The 20,884-nt window shown below is 37.5% G+C and overlaps 1 protein-coding gene across 14 annotated transcripts in view; it reads left to right on the top strand.

Annotated features, from left to right (window-relative positions):
• Positions 1-20,884, top strand: part of STAG2 (STAG2 cohesin complex component) — a 152,297-nt gene that overhangs the window by 52,201 nt on the left and 79,212 nt on the right. For 8 of the 14 annotated variants that reach the window (XM_074392351.1, XM_039463973.2, XM_074392355.1 and 5 more), the window contains exon 2: positions 17,310-17,449. In XM_074392351.1, the coding sequence (XP_074248452.1) occupies positions 17,406-17,449 (44 nt within the window). In that variant the 5' untranslated portion in view covers positions 17,310-17,405. Of the gene's footprint in view, positions 1-16,184; positions 16,251-17,309; positions 17,450-20,884 lie in introns of all 14 variants that reach the window. The other 6 variants (XM_074392353.1, XM_074392348.1, XM_074392346.1 and 3 more) reach the window with 1 other exon arrangement.

Below are 20,884 nucleotides of genomic sequence, written 5' to 3'. Positions count from 1 at the left end.
TTTATTGTTGTTATTTTTGTGTTCTTTTTGCCCTGAATATTTTCTGTCTGTGGTTGGTTGAATCAGCATGGGGAACCCGTGGATATGGAGGGCTAACTGTGGTTCATTCAGATCTCACTAGTTAATACATGCACTCATTTAGATAAGTATGTTTGCGTGTTTTATGTGTATAATTCTGTGCAGTTTTATCATGTGTAGATCGGTGTAACCACTACCACTACAGAACTGTTCTGTCATCACAAATATCCCTCACATTACTCAGTTAGTTACACTCACCCCCCAACCCCTCCTCTCCTTCCTCTATTTGATTTCTAGTATCTGTCAACCACTAATCTGTTATTCATAATTTTGATGTTTTCATGGTGTCATATAAATGGAAATCATACTGCATATAACTGTTGATTTTTTTCTTTTTTGCATTTAGGATAATTTCCTTGGCATCCATCCAAGTTGTTGTATTTCAATAGTTCATTTCTTTCTATGCTGAGATGTTAGTCTGTGGTATAGATGTACCACAGTTTGTTTAACCATTTACTCATTGAGGGTTGTTTGGGTTTGTTATTAGTTTTTTAGGGCTGCCTAACAAAAAGTACCACAAACCGGGTAGCTTAAACAACAGAAATGTTTTGTTCTGGAGGCAAGAAGTCCAAGATCAAGGAGTTGGCAGGGTTAGTTCTTTCTGAGAGAGAATGTATTCTGTGCCCCTCTCTTAACTGCTGGTGGTTTGTTGGCAGTCTTTGGTGTCCCTTCGATGGTAAAAGCATTACTTCCCATCTCTGCCTTCATTTTCACATGGTGTTCTCCTTGTGTGCATGTCTGTTTCCAAATTGCCCCCTCTATTAAATTAGAATACCGCTCATATTGCATTCCTCCCTAAGGACTTCATTTTAACTTGTTGACTTCAGTAAAGATCCTGACTCCAATTAAGGTCACATTCTGAGGTTACTGGAATATAGGACTTCAACATATGAATGTTTGGGAGCCACAAACCCATAGTGGAGTTGTTTTCAATTTTGGCTATTACAAATGAAGGTCCTATGGATGTTTATGTACACGTTTTTATGTGGACATAGGTTTTCATTTCTCTGGGATAAATGCTCAGGTATAAGATTGCTAGTGGTTATGGTAAGTGCATGTATGGTTTTTAAAGAAACATCTAAGCTCTTTGCCAGAGTGGCTGTAATTTGCATTTCCACCATCAGTGTATAAAAATCAGTTTCTTTGCATCTTTGCTATCTTTTGGTGTTGTCACTATTTTTTTTTTTTTTTTTGAGACAGAGTCTTAACTCTGTCACCCAGGCTAGAGTGCAGTGGCACGATCTCTGCTCACTGTAACTTCCACCTCCTAGGTTCAGTCATTTGTCCTGCCTCATCACCCCCCAAGTATTACAGGTGCCCGCCACTGTGCCTGGCTAATTTTTGTATTTTTAGTGGAGACAGGGTTTCACCGTCTTGGCCAGGCTGGTCTTGAACTCCTGACCTTGTGATCTACCTGCCTCGGCCTCCCAAAGTGCTGGGATTACAGGTGTGGGCCACTGCGCCTAGCCATCATCTTTTTATTTTGGCAATTCTTACAGGTGTAGTGATGTCTTGTGGTTTTAATTTGCATTTTCTTCTATTAAGTTTAACATGTATTTTATTTTATTTTATTTTTTTTTGAGACGGAGTTTCGCTCTTGTTACCCAGGCTGGAGTGCAATGGCGCGATCTCGGCTCACCGCAACCTCCGCCTCCTGGGTTCAGGCAATTCTCCTGCCTCAGCTTCCTGAGTAGCTCGGATTACAGGCACGCACCACCATGCCCAGCTAATTTTTTGTATTTTTAGTAGAGACAGGGTTTCACCATGTTGACCAGGATGGTCTCGATCTCTCGACCTCGTGATCCACCCGCCTCGGCCTCCCAAAGTGCTGGGATTACAGGCTTGAGCCACCGCGCCCGGCTAACATGTATTTTAAAAGTTTATTTGCTATCTCTGTTATACTTAGTATCTTGATTCTTAGTATCATTAACATGATTGCTTGCTTTTTCCTGTAGTATAAAGAAAATAACTTCAAAAAAGCAGAATTAGTATAGTAGACAACAGAACTATTGTATAAAGTTTAATTTTCTTTTCTTTCTTTTTCTTTCTTTCTTTCTTTTTTTTGTTTTAAAATAGAGACAGAGTCTTGCTCTGTCACATAAGCTGGAGTGCAATGACCTAATCACAGCTCACTGCAGCCTTGTACTCCTGGGCTCAAGCGATCTCTCTCCCTCTCCCTCTCTCCCTTTCTTCCTCTCCCTCCCTTCCTCCCTCCCTCCTTTCTCCCCCCATTCCTACCCCTCTCTCCCTCTCTTTTATTGTAGAGACAGGTTTCACTATGTTGACCAGGCTGGTCTCAAACCACTGGCCTCAAGCAGTGCCCCCACCTTGGCCTCCCAAAGTTCTGGGACTACAAATGTGAGCCAAATGCTTTAAATTTTCATCTTATTTTTTTTTGTGTGTGTGTCCTTAGAATTCTTCCCACTGAGGATAAGCAAAGTGTTGTGTTCTAAACTCACTTTATATAAGTACTTTCTCTGTATGCTTGTGTTGTTAATTTGTTGTACATGATTAGGCTTATTTTACCAATTTGTCTTCAATTTCAGAAATTTAAAAAATTTAAAAAATTCTGTTTCTATGACAGTGACATAACCTGACAAAATTCAGTTTCATTTGAATGAGTATAACATTTTCCTTATTCAAAAGTTAAAATTATATGCAAAGGTATATATTGAAGTCTTCCACAGATTCCTTCCTCCTATATTTCTTTTATCATCCTTCCTCCTTGCAGACAACTTGGAAAAAGTATTTGTTGTTAATCCTCTCAGTATTTTTTTGTGCAAACAAATGCATCCATTCATATACACATACTTACTTTGTGCAAAGCATCACACTTATTAACATCATTTGATGTAAACTTGGATATTAAGTAGCAGACCTAATAGAAGACTTTCAGAGTTGTGTTAATGCTGTTTTTTTATATTGTGGGAGTTGAATCTGCAACAGTGATTTCCAAATTATTTTGTGATCTGTAAGTTATGATCAGTATGAGATACTAGGTTCACTAGTAACTAAGTTCAAGTGTGTAACACCAGAAAAATTCTGCTTGTTGCTTTATGACTTTGGACAGAAAAACAGGAGAAATTTAGTTGAATCCTTTGTAAATTATGGTTAGCCAAAGTAGGTGACACAGGACTAACCTGTGAAAAGGGACATAATGAAGTAAAACATTCAAGTAAAATGACATGGTAATGGTTTGTTTGGCAAACATCATCAGAATAGTTTATGGCTGCTTCTTCTTCTTTTTTTTTTTTTGAGACGGAATTTCGCTCTTGTTACCCAGGCTGGACTGCAATGGCGCAATCTTGGCTCACCACAGCCTCCGCCTCCTGGGTTCAGGCAATTCTCCTGCCTCAGCCTCCTGAGTAGCTGGGATTACAGACACGTGCCACCATGCCCAGCTAATTTTTTGTACTTTTAGTAGAGACGGGGTTTCACCATGTTGACCAGGATGGTCTCGATTTCTTGACCTCGTGATCCACCCGCCTCGGCCTCCCAAAGTGCTGGGATTACAGGCGTGAGCCACCGCGCCCGGCCCATCAGAATAGTTTATATGCAGTAGTTGAAGGAGAAAAGTTTTTCCCTTTCCTAGTTGTGATTTATTATATTATTATTATTAATTTTTTAGAGGCAGGGTCTTGTTATGTTGCCCAGGCTAGTTTCAAACACCTGGGCTCAAGTAATCTTCCTGCCTCAGTCTCCCAAAGTGCTGTATTAGAGGCATGAGCCACTGTGCCTAGCCCTTAGTTGCAATTAATTTATTAGTCAGGATAGCTGAGCAAAGTCATTTATGGTGGGTAAGGGGAGACAGAGGAGAGGGAGATTGTATTTCATGATGAAAAGATCATTTTGAGTATTTTTGCCAAAATAATAGTCGCAGAATAAGATGGAGATCCTTGCATATGAATAATCTTCTCAGTCATGTTGTTCTTAGTGCCGCTACGTTATTTCACAGATAACTTTTTGCCAAGAGGATCATTATAACACATTTTTTTTTTAGGAAGAGTTTTCTAATTGAGAAGTTTCTTTCCTGTCTAATGACCTAACAAATAAAATATTGTTAAAATAAACTATGTCATAACAGCAAAGTTGCAATAACTATGAATCTGATATAGTTTCAAGTTCTCTGTAGTAGAACGTAATTTCAAGTCTATCCAAAACAAAAACGTTAGCCCTGGCATATATTTGTTTTTAATAATGTATTGCTCTTAATATTAAATATTTGCTGAGTCATTATTTTGCCTCCTTTCTTTGCATCTCGATAGTTCTTTTGGGGATATTGATTTTGCAGGATGCTTTCATGTATTTGTTGTGGTTTAGAAATAAGGCAGTCTTTTGGTCATAGTTCTAGGAAAGGTTTAAGAACTTCAGTCATCTTAGAGCTCAGATTGAGTTGGTCTGTTTGGATGGCCTGCTAAAGTGTATGAAATATGCTTATGACTGTATAGAGGGACTGAAAATGGGATAGGTTAGAGGGCAAAATGTGGGAGTCCCCTAATGATACCTGGCAGTAACCTCTAACTAGATAGATAGATAGATAATTTCTTCTTACTGGATCATATTTATGCTATATATCACCCCCCCCCCCCACTCAAGTTTAATGGAATCAGATGTCGCATTTTAGGGTAATTCCTAAATCTTAGTATCATCACATAAGGCCATTTAGTATACTAACCCTTGGATTCAGTCTGCTTGCATTGCTTCTGGAAGATTGTTGCATTTTACTCTGGCTTTAAGTTGCGTGCTTTTGTGGGTAACTATGAGACTTGACTTGTACCATCATATTTTGAGCAAGGGAAAGAAATGTTGAACATTTGTTAAATGGGTTTCAGTGACAGTTTTCCTACTCTATGGTGAGTAACTTTAAAAATGTGGGGTTAGCTTTGGTTGTTCAACCTAGTGTTTCCATGTTTTTTGGAAAAGCTAGATTATTATATTTTACTGTAAAGTTAACATAAGCTTTGGTGCCTTTTACCTTATTGAATGGGAGACAAAAATCTGTCAAAATATTCTGAGTCTAGATATCAGTGATTAGTATCTTAATTTACAAAATGACATCTGAATAGCTCAATAGTTATATGGTACACGTACTTGATTAGTAGAAAGTTGTTCTCAAATGATCAGTAAAGATTTAAGTAAAATCCTGTGAGTTTATACCATGTGAGGGAAGCTTCCTTGATAAAAGGGGTTTCAAATTTAATTTTTTATTGTGGTAAACAACAACATTTACCATTTAACCATTTTTTAAGTCCATAATTGAGTAATGTTAAGTATATCCAACTGCTGTGAAACAGATACACAGAAAGTTTTCGTCTTGAAAGCCTGAAACACTATACTTACTAAACAACAACTCCCAATTCTCTCTTCCCCTAGTCCCTGGTAACCACTATTCTGTTTCTATGAATTTGACTACTTCAGATACCTCATAAGTAGAATCATACAGTGTTTGTCTTCCCTGAACCGTCCCCCCACCCAGACGGAGTCTTGCTCTGTCATCCAGGCTGGAGTGCAGTGGCGTGATCTCTGCTCATTGCAACCTCCGCCTCCCAGATTCAAGCAATTCTCCTGCCTCAGCCTCCCATACAGGCTCCTGTGCTGTGCCTGGCTGATTTTTGTATTTTTAGTAAAGACGAGACTTCACCATGTTGGACCGATTGGTCTCAAACTCCTAACCTCGTGATACACCCACTTCAGTCTTCCAAAGTGCTGAGATTACAGGCGTGAGCCACTGCGCCTTGCCATTATTTGTCTTTTTTGTGACTGGCTTATTTCACGTAGCATAATGCCCTTAGGGTCCATCCATGTTGCAGTGTAGTACAGATGTTCCTTCCTTTTAAAAGGTGAGTAATTCATTTTATTCAGCTACTACATTTTGTTTATCCATATCTGTCCTAGTTCGTTGGTCTATTTGTCTTTATGCCAGTACTTCACAGTTTTTGATTACTGTAGCTTTGTACAGTAAGTACTCATTTAGTGCCATTCTTAGGTTCTTGGAAACTTGGACTTTAAGCAAAACGATGTACAGCAGGTCCTTGAATAACAAGAATCTGTTCAATGTTGTTTCGTTATAATGTTTATGAGGAAAAAAATCGGTTTCATTATACATCATTTTGCCTGACATTGGAGTTTCCAAGAACCTGTTGGTGATATTGAGGACTTTCTCTAATATGCTGTGAAATTAGGAAGTGTGAGTCCTCCGACTTTGTTCTTTTCTTCCCAAAATTGTTTGGACTATTTGGGGTTCCTTGAGATTCTATATGAATTTTCAGCTTAATTTTTTCATTTTCGCAAAAAGTGCTGTTGGGATTTTGATGTGGAGTGTGTTGCATCTGTAGATTTCTTTGGGTAGTATGGAGTTCATAACAATATTGTCTTGCATTTCATGAACACAGGATGCCTTTCTATTTATTTGTGTCATCTTTCATTTCAGCAGTATTTTGTAGTTTTTAGTGTACAAGTCTTCTACCTCCGTGGTTAGGTTTAGTCCTAAGTATTTTGCGCTTTTTGATGCTGTTGTAAATGGAATTGTTTTCTTAATTTCCTTTTCAGATTGTTTGTTATATATACAAGAATTTTGTGTGTTGATTGTGGCTTTATTGAATTTTTGGTTATTAGTTCTAAGAGTTTTTATGTGTGTGTAAACTTTTGGATTTTCTACATACAAGATTGTGTTGTCTGGGAACGGAGATAATTTTACTTCTTGCTTTCTGACTTGGATGCCTTTTATTTATTACTTTTCTTGTCTAATTGCTTTGACTAGGCCTTCCATTACTATGTTGAATAGACACACACACAGTGGGAGTGGGCATCCTTGCCTTTTTCTATATCTTAGAGTAAAAGCTTTCAGTCTTTTACCATTCAGTATAATAATAGCTATGGGCTTTTGAATTTTATTATGTAGAGATAGCGTCTCAGTCCATTTTCTGTTCCTTACAATAGAATATCTGAAATTAGGTACTTAAAAAAGAAAAAGATTTTATTTCTTACGGTTAAGGAGGCTGAGAAGTCCAAGTTTGAGGGCCCACATCTGATGACAGTCTTCTTGATAATTGGAAATTTGCACAGTTCCTAGGTGTTGCAAGGCGTCACATGGCAATGGGATTGAGTATACTTGCTCAGGTCTCTTCCTTTTGTAAAGCTACCAGTCCCACTCTCATAACTCTATTAAATTGTTAACCCAGTAATCCATGAATGGATTAGCCTATTCATGATGACAGAGCTTTCCTTACCCAATCACCTATTAAAGGCCCCACCTCTCAATGCTGCCACATTGGGGATTAAATTTCCACATGAATTTTTGAGGGGACAAATATTCAAGCCATAGCAGGTGATTTTTTTTTTCTAGTTTTAATTTATTGAGTTTTTTTATTTTTTTATTTTTTTTATTTTTTCTGAGCCATCCTCCAGGCATGTTATTTTTTATAGTGAAAGAGTTTTGAATCTGGTCAAATGCTTTTCCTGCATCAATTGAGATGATCATGTGGTTTTTGTCCTTCATTCTGTTAATGTGCTGAATTACATTGATTGATTTTTGTGTGTTGAAGCAGTCTTACATTTCAGCAATGAATCTCACTTGGTCGTGGTGTATGATATTTTAAATGTGCTGATGAATTCTGGTTTGCTAGTATTTTGTTAGGAATTTTCGCATCAGTATTCATCAGGGATATTGGTCTGTAGTTTTCTTTTCTTTTTTTTTTTTTTTTGAGATGGAGTTTCGCTCTTGTTACCCAGGCTGGAGTGCAATGGCACCATCTCGGCTCAGCGCAACCTCCGCCTCCTGGGTTCAGGCAATTCTCCTGCCTCAGCCTCCTGAGTAGCTGGGATTACAGGCACGCGCCACCACGCCCAGCTAATTTTTTGTATTTTTGGTAGAGACGGGGTTTCACCATGTTGACCAGGATGGTCTCGATCTCTTGACCTCGTGATCCACCCACCTAGGCCTCCCAAAGTGCTGGGATTACAGGCTTGAGCCACTGCGCCCGGCCTGTAGTTTTCTTATGGTTTCTTTTTCTGGCTTGAATTTAATTTTTAAAATGTAATTTGCATGCTTTACTCTTTGCCTAGGAATGTTTAAGATTAGAGAGAATTAAAATAATTTTAGAGTACCACATATGTGTCTCCTGTTTTCACCACTGTGTGGAATTACCAAGTGAAGAATCAAACTCTTAGATCTGAAATGTGAATTGGGAAGTACCTATACTGTGTTGACAAACTGAATTGTGAAAGCATATTGGATTTCTGAACTTGAATATTTATATAATTCAAGAAGCCTATGAATTGCATACTGTGGTTGTTAGCTGAAATGTTAGTGGGTTGTATCAAGTGGCTGGTAATGCTAAATATTTTAATAAGGTCAGCTAATCAGAAGTGAGAGGAGCAAAAAAAATTGGACCTGTGACATGTATGTATTGTATAGTCATGCTAAAATGAAAAAAGGCATTGAATATTAATAGTCACCACAATTTTAATTTCAGGTTAAAATTTTTCATTCTCTATAAAGTGGTTTATTTTTCACATTGGTTTTATTCAGTCTGAATTGTTTCTTGGTTACAGTTCTATCTTCATCATCATGCAAATTATTAATAAACATTCAATAATTCATTGAAATACTTTTTACTACCTTGAGTAAATAAATGTGGAAACTTTTGATATACTCTGTTGAAAGTATGTGAAATGAAAATTTAGATTTCCCTCAACATCAAGCAGTATTGTCCTGTGTTCATTTACTCTTCTATGAAATCTGCCTTTTCTTGAAATTTGCCAGCGAGCCAGTGATGCCCAGTGTGAAATGGTTTAGATGGCAATAATATATTGTGCTTATGTCATGCTGTATACCATTTATAAGCATTAACACGTGAATTCTTGTCAATTTGATTTTTGGATCTGGATATTCATTTCTACCAGCTAATATAGTCTTACTGGAATGTTGATAGCCACTATACCCAGTTGTAATTACCCAGGTTTGTTTGTTACATCTTCATGTCAAAAATTTACATCACAAGTTCGTCACAAAGTTATGTTAATAAGGTGGAGATGTATTCAGACGCACACACCAGTCCAGAAAGCTAAATTTAAAATGTGGTATTCAGATATAAGTGAGATGAAGAGTGGGTATAGACAGTATTTAAAGAAAATCATTAGCTATTGACCTTGGCAGACTGAGAAATGATTTTAAGGTGAAAGTATATGATAAAACAAGTATTTTATCTGTTTTGAGATTTGTCTTAGGATAGAGCCAGGTAATGTCTAGTCAGTGCAGCTTATTAGGGATGACTGGGGAAAGAGTAGTCTTGGAATTAAATAGCAGATATGTATCCAATATGTCAACTATAATATGGTATTCAGTGTCTGGTAGCAGCCAGTGGCAGTATGGTCAGACAGATGAGAGTGCAGTATTGTGGCATTCAGGTTAAGGCAACTCGAGACAAATGGAGACTTTAGGGTGGGTTTATGGGCAGGATTCCAGTTCCTGGGATGAGGTGGTAGATGGATTATCGTGGGAACATGTCAGATAGGGTAGGATCTTTGGGTGATTCAGGTACAGGTTACAACTGAATACTGAGTACGAGTTGGTTCTGCAGGAATAGGACATGGGCCTTTTCTCCCTCCAACCCCCAAACTAAGGGGGACGCTAAGTTCACAAGGTATGCTAGGTTTTCTACAGACTTAAAAACTGGTCATCAAGACCTGGGACAGTGTGAATATGTAGGTTTGTCAAGGTGATTGCAGTTGTGGTGACAGCTTGAGTCACGTTTTGAAAGTATTGGGGAAAGTGAATAGACAAGGAAACTAGGAAGATTGCTGAGCACCTACTATCATACACTTAAAAATAGGAGGGGAACAGGTGGATGTTTCCCGTTTTGTAAATTTTAGTTCTGGCTGTGTGTAGTGATGCCGTATCTGTAGACTGCCCCAGCTTGCTCCTTCCCCTTTTTCTGAAAATAAAAGTTATTTTTGCAGTGTTGTGGCCTTCGGCCTGTTGAATTTGTCTACTTAGTTATTTTAGAAAGGCCCTTTTTACTTTGGCCTCCCTCAGTCCTTTAGATACATGTATGTGTGTGTATGTATATATTTTGAGGCAGAATCTCGCTCTATTGCCCAGGCTAGAGTGCAGTGGCAAGATCTCAGCTCACTATAGCCTCTGCCTCCCCGGTTCAAGCGATTGTCATGCCTCAGCCTCCACAGTAGGTGGGATCACAAGCCTGTGCCACCATGCCCGGTTAATTTTTGTATTTTCAGTAGAGATGGGATTTCTCCACGTTGGCCAGGCTGGTCTGGAACTCCTGGCCTCAAGTGATCTGCCTGTCTTGTCTTGGCCTCCCAAAGGGATAGCAGGCATAAGCTGCTGCACCTGGCTTGTCCTTTATATTATTTTATATGTGTGTGTGTGTGTGTGTGTGTGTGTGTGTGTGTGTATTTGGTGCTGTGACTTGGATACGAACCTTTATATGATTTTTAAAGTTTGTAAGTGTTTATTTCCTAACTAACAGTGGGAAATATACACAGGGTCATTCATCTTATGTATGCAGATTTACAGGCATGACTTCTCTGGTTTACCTGTTTGTGTACCAGAGCAGGAACTACCATTAGGAATTCTGTAGGACTCCATCCAGGTTTGCGTAAAAGAAAAGATATTTGCAAATGTTAGATGTGGCAGCTGTAACCTGAGTGTGTTATCAAGAAACTTTGAGGTTTAAGATCGTACTCTGGGCTAAGTACATATGATCGTTGCTGGGTTTGACATACTTTTCACCATGTCGTTTACTTAGAATACTATAGCACAAATTAGGGAGATTAACAGAGGGAGGACAAATACTTTTTGGGTAAGAAGAATTTTGGGGTAGGGGGACGGAGTCTTGCTCTGTCATTTAGGCTGGAGTGCAGTGGCACGATCTCAGCACTCTGCAACCTCCGCCTCCCAGGGTCAAGTGATTCTCCTGCCTCAGCCTCCTGAGTAGCTGGGATTGCAGGTGTGTACCACCACATTTGGCTAATTTTTGTATTTTTGGCAGAGATGGGGTTTCACCATATTGGTCTCGAACTCCTGACCTTGTGATCTGCCTGCCTCAGCCTCCCAAAGTGTTGGGATTACAGGCCTGAGCCACTGCATCGGCCGAATGTTTTTTTTAAAGATTGTTCCCCTTTATAATTTCCTTTTTTGTGCTAACGATAAGATTGTACATAAAAAATTTAAAAATCACCCACCCTAATATGTTACTGTTTTCCTTTGCTTCTTCTTGTTATTATCATATCCATTTACCCACATTGGTACATAGTTATAAATAGTTTCAGTGTATGAATATTACATTAATTACATTGATGTACTATCAATGGTACTTGGTCAGATGAATTTTTAGTATTTAGAAACTAAAAATAGTATTTAGTATCCCATATTTCACTGGGATAGGGAGTTGGCCATGTCAGTAATTTTTTTCTGTGTCTATCAGATCTTGACACAACATTTTTTCTTTTAGAATTATATGTAGTTGTCTGGGTGCAGTGGCTCACGCCTGTAATCTCAGCATTCTGGGAGGTTGATGTGGGCAGATTGCTTGACCCTAGGAGTTCAAGATTTGCCTGAACAACATGGTGAAACCTTGTTTATACAAAATACAAAAAAAATTAGCTGGGCGTGATGGTGCTCACCTGTAGTCCGTGGATAGTTGGACATTTTGGTAATTCCTATTTTTTTTTTTTTTGAGACGGAGTTTTGCTCTTGTTACCCAGGCTGGAGTGCAATGGCGCGATCTTGGCTCACCGCAACCTCCGCCTCCTGGGTTCAGGCAATTCTCCTGCCTCAGCCTCCTGAGTAGCTGGGATTACAGGCACGCGCCACCACGCCCAGCTAATTTTTTGTATTTTTAGTAGAGACAGGGTTTCACCATGTTGACCAGGATGGTCTCTTACCTCGTGATCCACCCGCCTCGGCCTCCCAAAGTGCTGGGATTACAGGCGTGAGCCACCGCACCCGACGGTAATTCCTATTTTTAAGTGTTTATGGTGGCATTTTAGTAGGGTATATATGTTTCCTGGATGTGATCCTTACGTATAGAAGTATGTGACCCTTTTGGGAGGAGTGTTAAGGTAAGTGTATGGCATGCGGTGTGTGAATTTGCCAACTTTTAGCAATTGAATATTTCTGTATTTTTAGTGAGAGAATTAACATACCAGCTACTTAAATGTCCCACTCCCCTGTGATCTCTAGTAATATTTGGATTCTGAGGAACCTTGTTAGTGATGGCTTTGTTGGTAGCTTTTTATTTTTTGTTTTGAGACCACTTGGGATTGAATTAAAAACCTGTTTTGTTTTGTTTTGAGACAGAGTCTCACTCTGTCGCCCAGGCTAGAGTACAGTGGTGCCACCTCCGCTTCCCCGGTTCAAGAGATTCTCCTGCCTCAGCCTCCCAAGTAGCTGGGACTACAGATGTGCACCACTGCACCCAGCTGATGTGTGTGTTTGTGTGTGTGTGTGTGTATGTGTGTGTTTTAGCGATGGGGTTTTACCATGTTTGCCAGGATGGTCTTGAATTCTTGACCTCGTGATCTGCCTACCTCAGCTTCCCAAGGTGCTGGAATTACAGGCTTGAGCCACTGCACTCAGTCCCTCAAGACCTTTAAAACAATAATTCTTTCAGAAAAAAAATTAAATGATATCAAAGAAAGATATTAGGATGTTCTGTGTGTGCTTTTATTTTGTGGGGGGTACTTTTGATGAATGTAGCAAGTCATTCTTTTTTAGAGTTGCAAAGATGCAAGCATGACCATAATTTTTACATGCTTGTATTAATATGCTGTAGTAACAGGTTTCTGACAGGCGTTTCTTATTATTCAATTTAGCTTGTAATCTAAACTTTGAGGAACAGGCCATAAGCCTATACTAATTATAGATAACCTGAAAAGTTATGGTGATTAAGTTTCAGCTTTTAGGTCTGTTTATATTAAAAGCAGTGTTACTTGAATTTAATGTTTAGAATTAGAAATACCTGATCATCTCTTACTTTTTAATTTAATAATTAACAGCCTTTAATAGCAGCATATTATGCATGTAAGCCTATATTTACTTTAATATGTATTGTTGAGCCTATCTGCAAATGGAATTGTCTGGTTTTCGGTAAGGAGAAGCAGAAGCTGGTTGTTGCTGGATAAGTTTTTTCCGAGAAGGAAAATAGTGATTGAGACTTAATGCAAATTTTACTTCTGTGCTTTATACTCTAAAGCTGTTGGAATGTTAACTCTTTTATGGTAGGTATAAAAATTGGTACATATGATAAAAACCTCAAAGTTTTTTCTAGACACTAGGTGAGAGCTCCACCTTGTGATCTTTGAGTATATTTTTAAAAAGTTAATAACCTACAGTAGTCCAAAAATTTTGTGGTGAGTGATTTCTAAACTCATGCTTTTCTTTGAGCATTACATGTTTTTATAGTTTTGGGGGTTATTCGGCTGAAGTCAAATGGTATTAAGCACATTTGAAGATACTATGAATTCGTTAATGTAAGTCTATGGGGGAAACAAATTGGATGGGTGGATGGATGGATTGGCACAGTCTTACCATTGCCCAGGCTGGAGTGCAGGGGTGTGATCATGGTTCACTGCAGCTTCTACCTCCTGGGCTCAAGCAATACTGCCTCAGCCTCTCAAGTAGTTATAGGACTATAGGTGTGTGTCACTATGCCTGGCTGATTTTTAAATTTTTTGTTGAGATAGGGTCTTATTACGTTCCCCAGGCTGGTCTCAAACTCCTGGGTATAAGCCATTCTCCCTCCTCAGCCTCCCAAAGCGCTGGGATTGTAGGTGTGAACCATTGTGCATGGGCTGCAACTTATATTTATATGCAGCTGTAGACATTTAAAATAAAGATAGAAAGATTCTTAGCTCTTCATGTAGATTAAAGTTTACATTTAAAAACTCCTAATCCCAACTCATCCGTTGGATTCCTTCCCTTCTAAATTACAAAGCAGCTTTAATATTTGTAATTTTTGTTGAGCTATGTAATTTTGTTGAACTGTTTCTGTGGCAACTAAGTCATTTAGAGAATGGCTAAAATAGTAAAAACTCGGATACATGGAATTTAGCATTCTTATATTTAATAATATTAAGTGGCAAGTAGGTACCTTCTAGTAGAAATAATACTTTCAAATTTCTTAACAGGTATTATGAACAGGGATCATTGTTCTCCTGTTCACTAATGTATTCTCATTGCTCAGCATTGCATTTGGCACATGGTGGATACTTTTACTTGGTTGGATGAATTTTCAATATTTAGAAACTTTAAAAAAATCGTATTTCATTAGGATAGGGAACTGGTCAGTTCAATAATTTTTCTATTAGACCCTGACATAAGATTTTTTTTTTCTTTTAAAAATGTATGTACCTGGCTGGGTGCGGTGGCACATGCCTGTAATCTCAGCACTTTTGGAGGCTGAGGTGGGGTGAATTGCTTAAGCCTAGGAGTTCAAGACTAACCTCAGCAACATGGTGAAACCCTGTCTCTACAAAATAAGAAAACATTAGCTGGGCCATGGTAGTGTGTGCCTGTAGTCCCAGCTACACAGGAGGCTGAGATGGGAGGATCGCTTGAGCTTGTGAAAGTCAAGGCTGTAGTGAGTTGTGATTGTACCACTGCATTCCAGCCTGGGTGACAGAGTAAGATCTTGTCTGTCTGTCTGTCTCTCTTGATTTTTTATATACATATAACGCATGTGTGTGTGCGCACACATGCATACACACACGCATCTTGTCTTAAGAAACATATCTTCCAACTTCAGTTTTGCTTTTGTTTTTGCTTCGGTTTCTAATTACGAAATACATGTTAGTATAGCCTATGCTTTACAAAATAATTTGAACTGGAAAGACTTTTTTCTTTTACACTACAAATTAATTTTGTGTCATTTAGAAGAATCCAGTATGTCATACAGTATTCATTTTATTTAGTATTCTCTGCTTTTCAGAGCTGATGCATTCTTTATGTTAATTACCTGTGATTCCTTAGGCAACTATATTTAAGAACTATCTTTAAAGTCTTCTTAGAAACTATATTGAAGGAAAGCAGCAACTTTGGTTTTTATGAAATGTTCAGCGAGACAGATACAGCAAGGATCACATGACCACTTTATTTTCATCTTGCTGTGTAGATGACCAGACCTGTTTGTTAGAGTTTATTAGTTCTGTGCCTGTCCAGTTCCTTTTAAAGAAACAATTATTTTCTTTTATAAATAAGTTATGTTAGGAGATGAATGTGTGTCCTACATATGAGGACAAACTTCAAAAAAGAAAACATTAACCAGATGTGTTAGTTACTCAGAAAGCTGAGGCAGAAGGATCTCTTGAGCCTGGGAGTTTGAGGGTACAATGAACTATGATCGTGTCACTGCACTCCAGCCTGGGTAACAGGGTAAGGCCCTGTCTCAGCAAATACAAGATTTTAAAATTTCTTTATGTTCGACGCAGAGTCTCACTCTGTCACCCAGGCTGGTGTGCGGTGGCACTATCTCATCTTACTGTAGCCTCCACTTCCCAGCCTCAGCCTCCTGAGTGGCTGGGACTACAGGCATGCGCCACCACATCCGCTTAATTTTGTATTTTTAGTAGAGATGGGGTTTCATTATGTTGGCCAGGCTGGTCTCGAACTCCTGACCTCAAGTGGTCTGCTCACCTCGGCTTCCCGAAGTGCTGGGATTACAGGCATGAGCCAACTGCTTCTGGCCAAAAACAAGTTATTTAAATCTGAGTATCTTTTAGACAAAAATAAACTCCAAGTGATGGTATATATTATTTGTATTCAGGATTTAATTTGTGGGTTATTCATTCTTGTTTCTCCTGTTACCTCATTTGTTGTTTTGCTGTTTACAAAACATAAAATTAATATTTTGCTGTTTTAGCTTAAGTAAAGTAATAGAAACTGCAATGTTTTGAACTTTGTATATTAATTAAATATTAGCCATTTATGATGTGTTCTAGAGGTATAAAGTTATTAAGAAAAATTGAGCTGTTTCTTGTGTGATGTCTAACCTACTTGGAGAAATCATTAGGAGTTTGTCAGTATGTTATATTTGAGCAGTTAGTATTATTTGGATATGTTTTAACCTTACCTGCTTTTTCTTTAGGTAGCCACCGAGTACTAAATTCACTTGGGAATAAAAGAAAAACATAAAGAAAATTATAAGAGAAAGGTACACACAAGCTTTAGACTTCAGCTTCAGCCTGTTTTCTCCTTTCTTTGGTCTTAGGTTATTTTCTCATTTAGGAAATGCATCCTTGACTTTCAAAACATAGGCATAATACCCTTTTTATCTGCCATTTTTGCATGTACTTTGGTCAAAAATGGCATTTATCTGTTGTTCATATGACATTGACGTTTAATTGATCCTAAGTTCCTTGAGGGGATAGAATAGGTCAAATCTAACATTGTTTTCCCCTTCTCTTCTTGACACAGTTTGTTATTATCATGAAGTGATTATTTATTTAATAAGCCAGGCTTTGGATTGTGTTTCCAGGATGGAAAACCTGTTTTTAAATTGTATCTCAGGTTTTTTTTAATCTTTTTTTAATTGTTTGTGTATGATATCAGTGAAAGGCTGTATTTTCAGGCATCTCATATTCTGGTTGAAGTTCTCATAGGAATTTCAGACAGCAAGGGTCATATCCTGTTCCTATTTATAATGTATTAATGTTTATGTACATAATGCCAGGCAGAGAATCACAAGAAAATTTAAAAGCAATTGTTTTACTAGCTTCTTTTTTTCCTATGTGTTATTAGTATGGGGCTACAAGTGTTACAACAAATCCATATCTAAAATAAGCAGTCAAGGCCCTGTAACCCCAGCACTTTGAGAGGCAGAGGTGAGTGGATTACCCGAGGTCGTGAGTTCGAGACCAGTCTGGCCTACATGACAAAACCCCATCTCTACTAAAAATACAAAAAATAGCTGTGCGTGGTGGTCTGTGCCTGTAATCTCAGCTACTTAGGAGGCTGAGGCAGGAGATTCACTTGAACCCAGGAGGCAGAGGTTGCAGTGAGCTGAGATGGCACCACTGCACTCTGGCCTGGGTGACAGAGTGAGACTAAGTCTCAAAATAAAAGAATAAGCAGTCAAATGCAAGGGAATGAAATCCTTATTTACTAAAACACATTAGCAGGCACTGGGGAATTTAGCTTTTGAGTATGGATATCCTTTTTCAATATTTTTGGTGTGTTTATAGTAAATAATGTCATTTTCCCCTTTTTAAAGGAATTGTCTTAGAAAAAAGAAGCAAGCCATCATTTTACCCACGTAAATATATGAATATATTTCTGACATTGAGGTGTTCCAGAAGATGATAAAGAAATGATAGCAGCTCCAGAAATACCAACTGATTTTAATATACTACAGTAAGTAAATTGTAATCTGATAATTTTTAAATATTTGTTTATTCCACAAAATGCGGAATGCATTAACTTCAGATAAATGTCCTTCTGCTTGAGAAGATCTGATATATAAAATAGCTTGTATGCTTTTCACGAGTTTATATCAGCACTCATCAAGGTTCTGTAATAGTAATCATTCCATTTTTTTGTTGCTGTGTTTTAAATTTATCTTTTAATTTATGTGCTGCACAGTTTATTATTTTTTTGTTGTGTAGTTCTGAGTTTATACTTGGTTTTGCAATAGCAACTGTTTTGAGAGAGCATTATACAGTTCTTAAAAATTAAGTTTTCTCATTAGTGAGGAATATGTACCATGTAGTAGTAGTAATATTTAGGATGTAATGTCAAATTTCTGTTAAAAAATCAAATGATGATTGCAGAAACCAGTTACATGTATATTGGTCCATAAAGTGATTTCAACATAGGTATCCTCTTTACTCTCATCTAAACAGCTAACTGTACTCCTTATCAGCTTTTATTCTAATAATTTCTTGGTTTTGAATGATTTTGAGCTACTCTATATAACAGTGATTTTCATACTAAGTTACAGTTTCATGAGTTGCCTCAGTGAAAAGTGAACTTTTAAATTGCCTGTGAATCCCTTTTTTTACCCACCCCCACCACTATATTTTTTCTTAAGATCTTTATTAGACTTGACTTGAAAAGAGAGTTTACTTGCTAAAAATTTTGAAAACAACACACCAATACTGTTGTACATAATGGCAGCCAGCGTCTACTTTGGGTTGTATGTAGATTTTTATATTTTTAACTATTTTGTTATCTTTGGTGGAGATTATGAGGCTTCTGGGACCTCATACATTCAGGTTCCCACAAAACAGCGTTTCTAGTGAGGATTTTATGTATTCTAAGTGTAATATCTTTGTAAAAGTTAATTGTTACCTTTGTTAATATTAAGTGTTCACTGTATACAGGATGTTACATTAGATTCTGTGAGGAATTAAGTTAGGTACTTCCTGCTGCCTTTATGAGTTCATATTTTAAAGATATAAAGAGAAGATTATGAAGTTTCTTATATACTTGATTAGAGACTATTAAAAAGGTTTGTATTATGGACTAGACTTTTGACTGTTAGAATATCTCAAATAATTAGGACCTGGAATAGGATAATGAATAAAAGGGAATTGATGTTATAGGGGTAGAACAAAGCCAGTATTTGATTGGGCATGTGGGTTGGAGGGCACAGTAAAGGAATGGAAGATTCAGTCGTGTGATAGATGACTCATGATGTTGAAGATCACTGAATGGTTAACACACTGTGTTTAATAAACGTAAATGTTATTTCACCTAGGTTAAATTTTGTTGTTTTTTTTTTTTATCTTAAAAACACAAGATAGCATTGAAGAACGGCTTAGGAGAATATTTCTTTTCTGATTGGGAGTATTTTAGACTTCCATTCTGATTGCCTAAGCTTTCTTCAGAAGGTTTTTCAGTTAGTAACCAAATTGCTAGCCGTTTACTCTTAGTTGGGATAGCTTGGAGATGAGTATTAAGAGTATAATTGAGCCCTTGATTACTATGGCCATTGGAGCATTGTAAAGATTTTCTGCAGACTTAAAGCAGTTACTTAGCTCTCTAAGAGAACTGGTATCCCACAAAAGGCTTGGGAAGAAATAAATATTATTTATACATCAAGATATTTAAATTTTCTTTCTTTCTTTTTTTTTTTTTTTTTTTTTTGCAAGACCATGTAGACATGTGAAAAGATTATTGATGACAACAATCTTCTTAAGTTGTAGCAGGCATGAACTTCAGGGCTAATATTACAGTAGTCATTTGGTTTTTGGTGCATTAACTCGGGAATGGTATTTATTACAGGCCCTTTCCTCTTAGCATTGTAGCATATAGTTAGGATTGCCACAACCTTCCATACATTGTTTAAATTACTTTATAGGTAAGTGCTACAAATAGTAATTTTTTTCCTGCTAGCATCTTAATCATTATTTTAGATTTATGAAGTGGTCCTATCTCACAGCCTCTGCTGCCTCATAGCCTCTGGGCAATTGGTTATTGTAGCAATAAAATGGAAATAGAAGAAATCTAGATTGAGAATAAGAGTTTTATAAAGATAGCCTTTCACTTTGATTCCATTTATTTTAAGCAAAGCTGGTGCTAGGTTTACATTTTGTATGGAAAAACCTTTATCTTTTATGGATGTGGCTCAATTCTAAAACCCAGTGTGACCCAAATACTAATATAAGTATGCTTTGCTTTAAGCATTTAAATGAGGGTATGTTACTACTATTTAGATAGGCCTCATGTTTACTCATATAGAAAGTATCACACATGTTTATTTAAATCAGTCTGCTTCCATATGTTTGTAAGAAAATCCAGTTTATACAAACTAGCCTTACCCCCACCCAGAACAAGGGACAGTTGTTTAGAACTGTAGGTTCATATTTTGGAGATTGTAGAGACTAGAGATTTCATACTTTCCTGCATATACATTATTTATATATAAGAAGATTGAGGTTGTCACTTGTATAAGATCCACAGTTACTTAGTACCAAAACTGTTCTCCTAACTGTAGGTCATCACCTCTTTACTTGGTAAAGGGTATTGATCACTTAGCATAATTCCTTAGTGTATTTCAAATGATTTAGTTTATAAAAATGTTTTATAAATACCCTTTCAGAAATGCATGTTTTGTATATTGACTTACCTAGATTTATAAATATTTTTCGAGTGAGATAGGAGAGGTCAGAGGATCCATAATGATAAAACTCCCTAATAAAGTTCCTCCAGTGCCTAGTATTAAAATAGTTTTTACTCAGCACTATGGTCTTTGAACCAGAAAATGGAACCAGCCATTAGATGGAACACCACAGTTCCTAGGGTTAAATTTTGAGACCCACTGGATTAGTTTTTTTGTTTTTTTTTTTTTTTTGAGACGGAGTTTCGCTCTTGTTACCCAGGCTGGAGTGCAATGGCGTGATATCGGCTCACCGCAACCTCCGCCTCCTGGGTTCAGGCAATTCTCCTGCCTCAGCCTCCTGAGTAGCTGGGATTACAGGCACGCGCCACCATGCCCAGCTAATTTTTTTTTTGTATTTTTGGTAGAGACGGGGTTTCACCATGTTGACCAGGATGGTCTCGATCTCTCGACCTCGTGATCCACCCGCCTCGGCCTCCCAAAGTGCTGGGATTACAGGCTTGAGCCACCGTGCCCGGCCCTAGATTGTTTTTTTATAGTTGTTTATGTAATCTTGTGTGTTTGGTAATGTGCTGTGATATGATATTTTGGGGAAACATCTTAATTACTTATAATGCTAATATGAAGTTTTGTAATGAGGTAACCAAGCCTTTATTTTAGAAAATCTGGCAAAAATTAGAAACTCAATATAAATTTCTAAGATAGGTTTTAAATTATTGCTTATCTTT

Source organism: Saimiri boliviensis, chromosome X (genome assembly GCF_048565385.1).
Source record: "Saimiri boliviensis isolate mSaiBol1 chromosome X, mSaiBol1.pri, whole genome shotgun sequence".
NCBI lineage: Eukaryota > Metazoa > Chordata > Mammalia > Primates > Cebidae > Saimiri > Saimiri boliviensis.
Note: the sequence above shows the minus strand (reverse complement) of the source record. Positions and strands in the feature narration are given on the sequence as shown.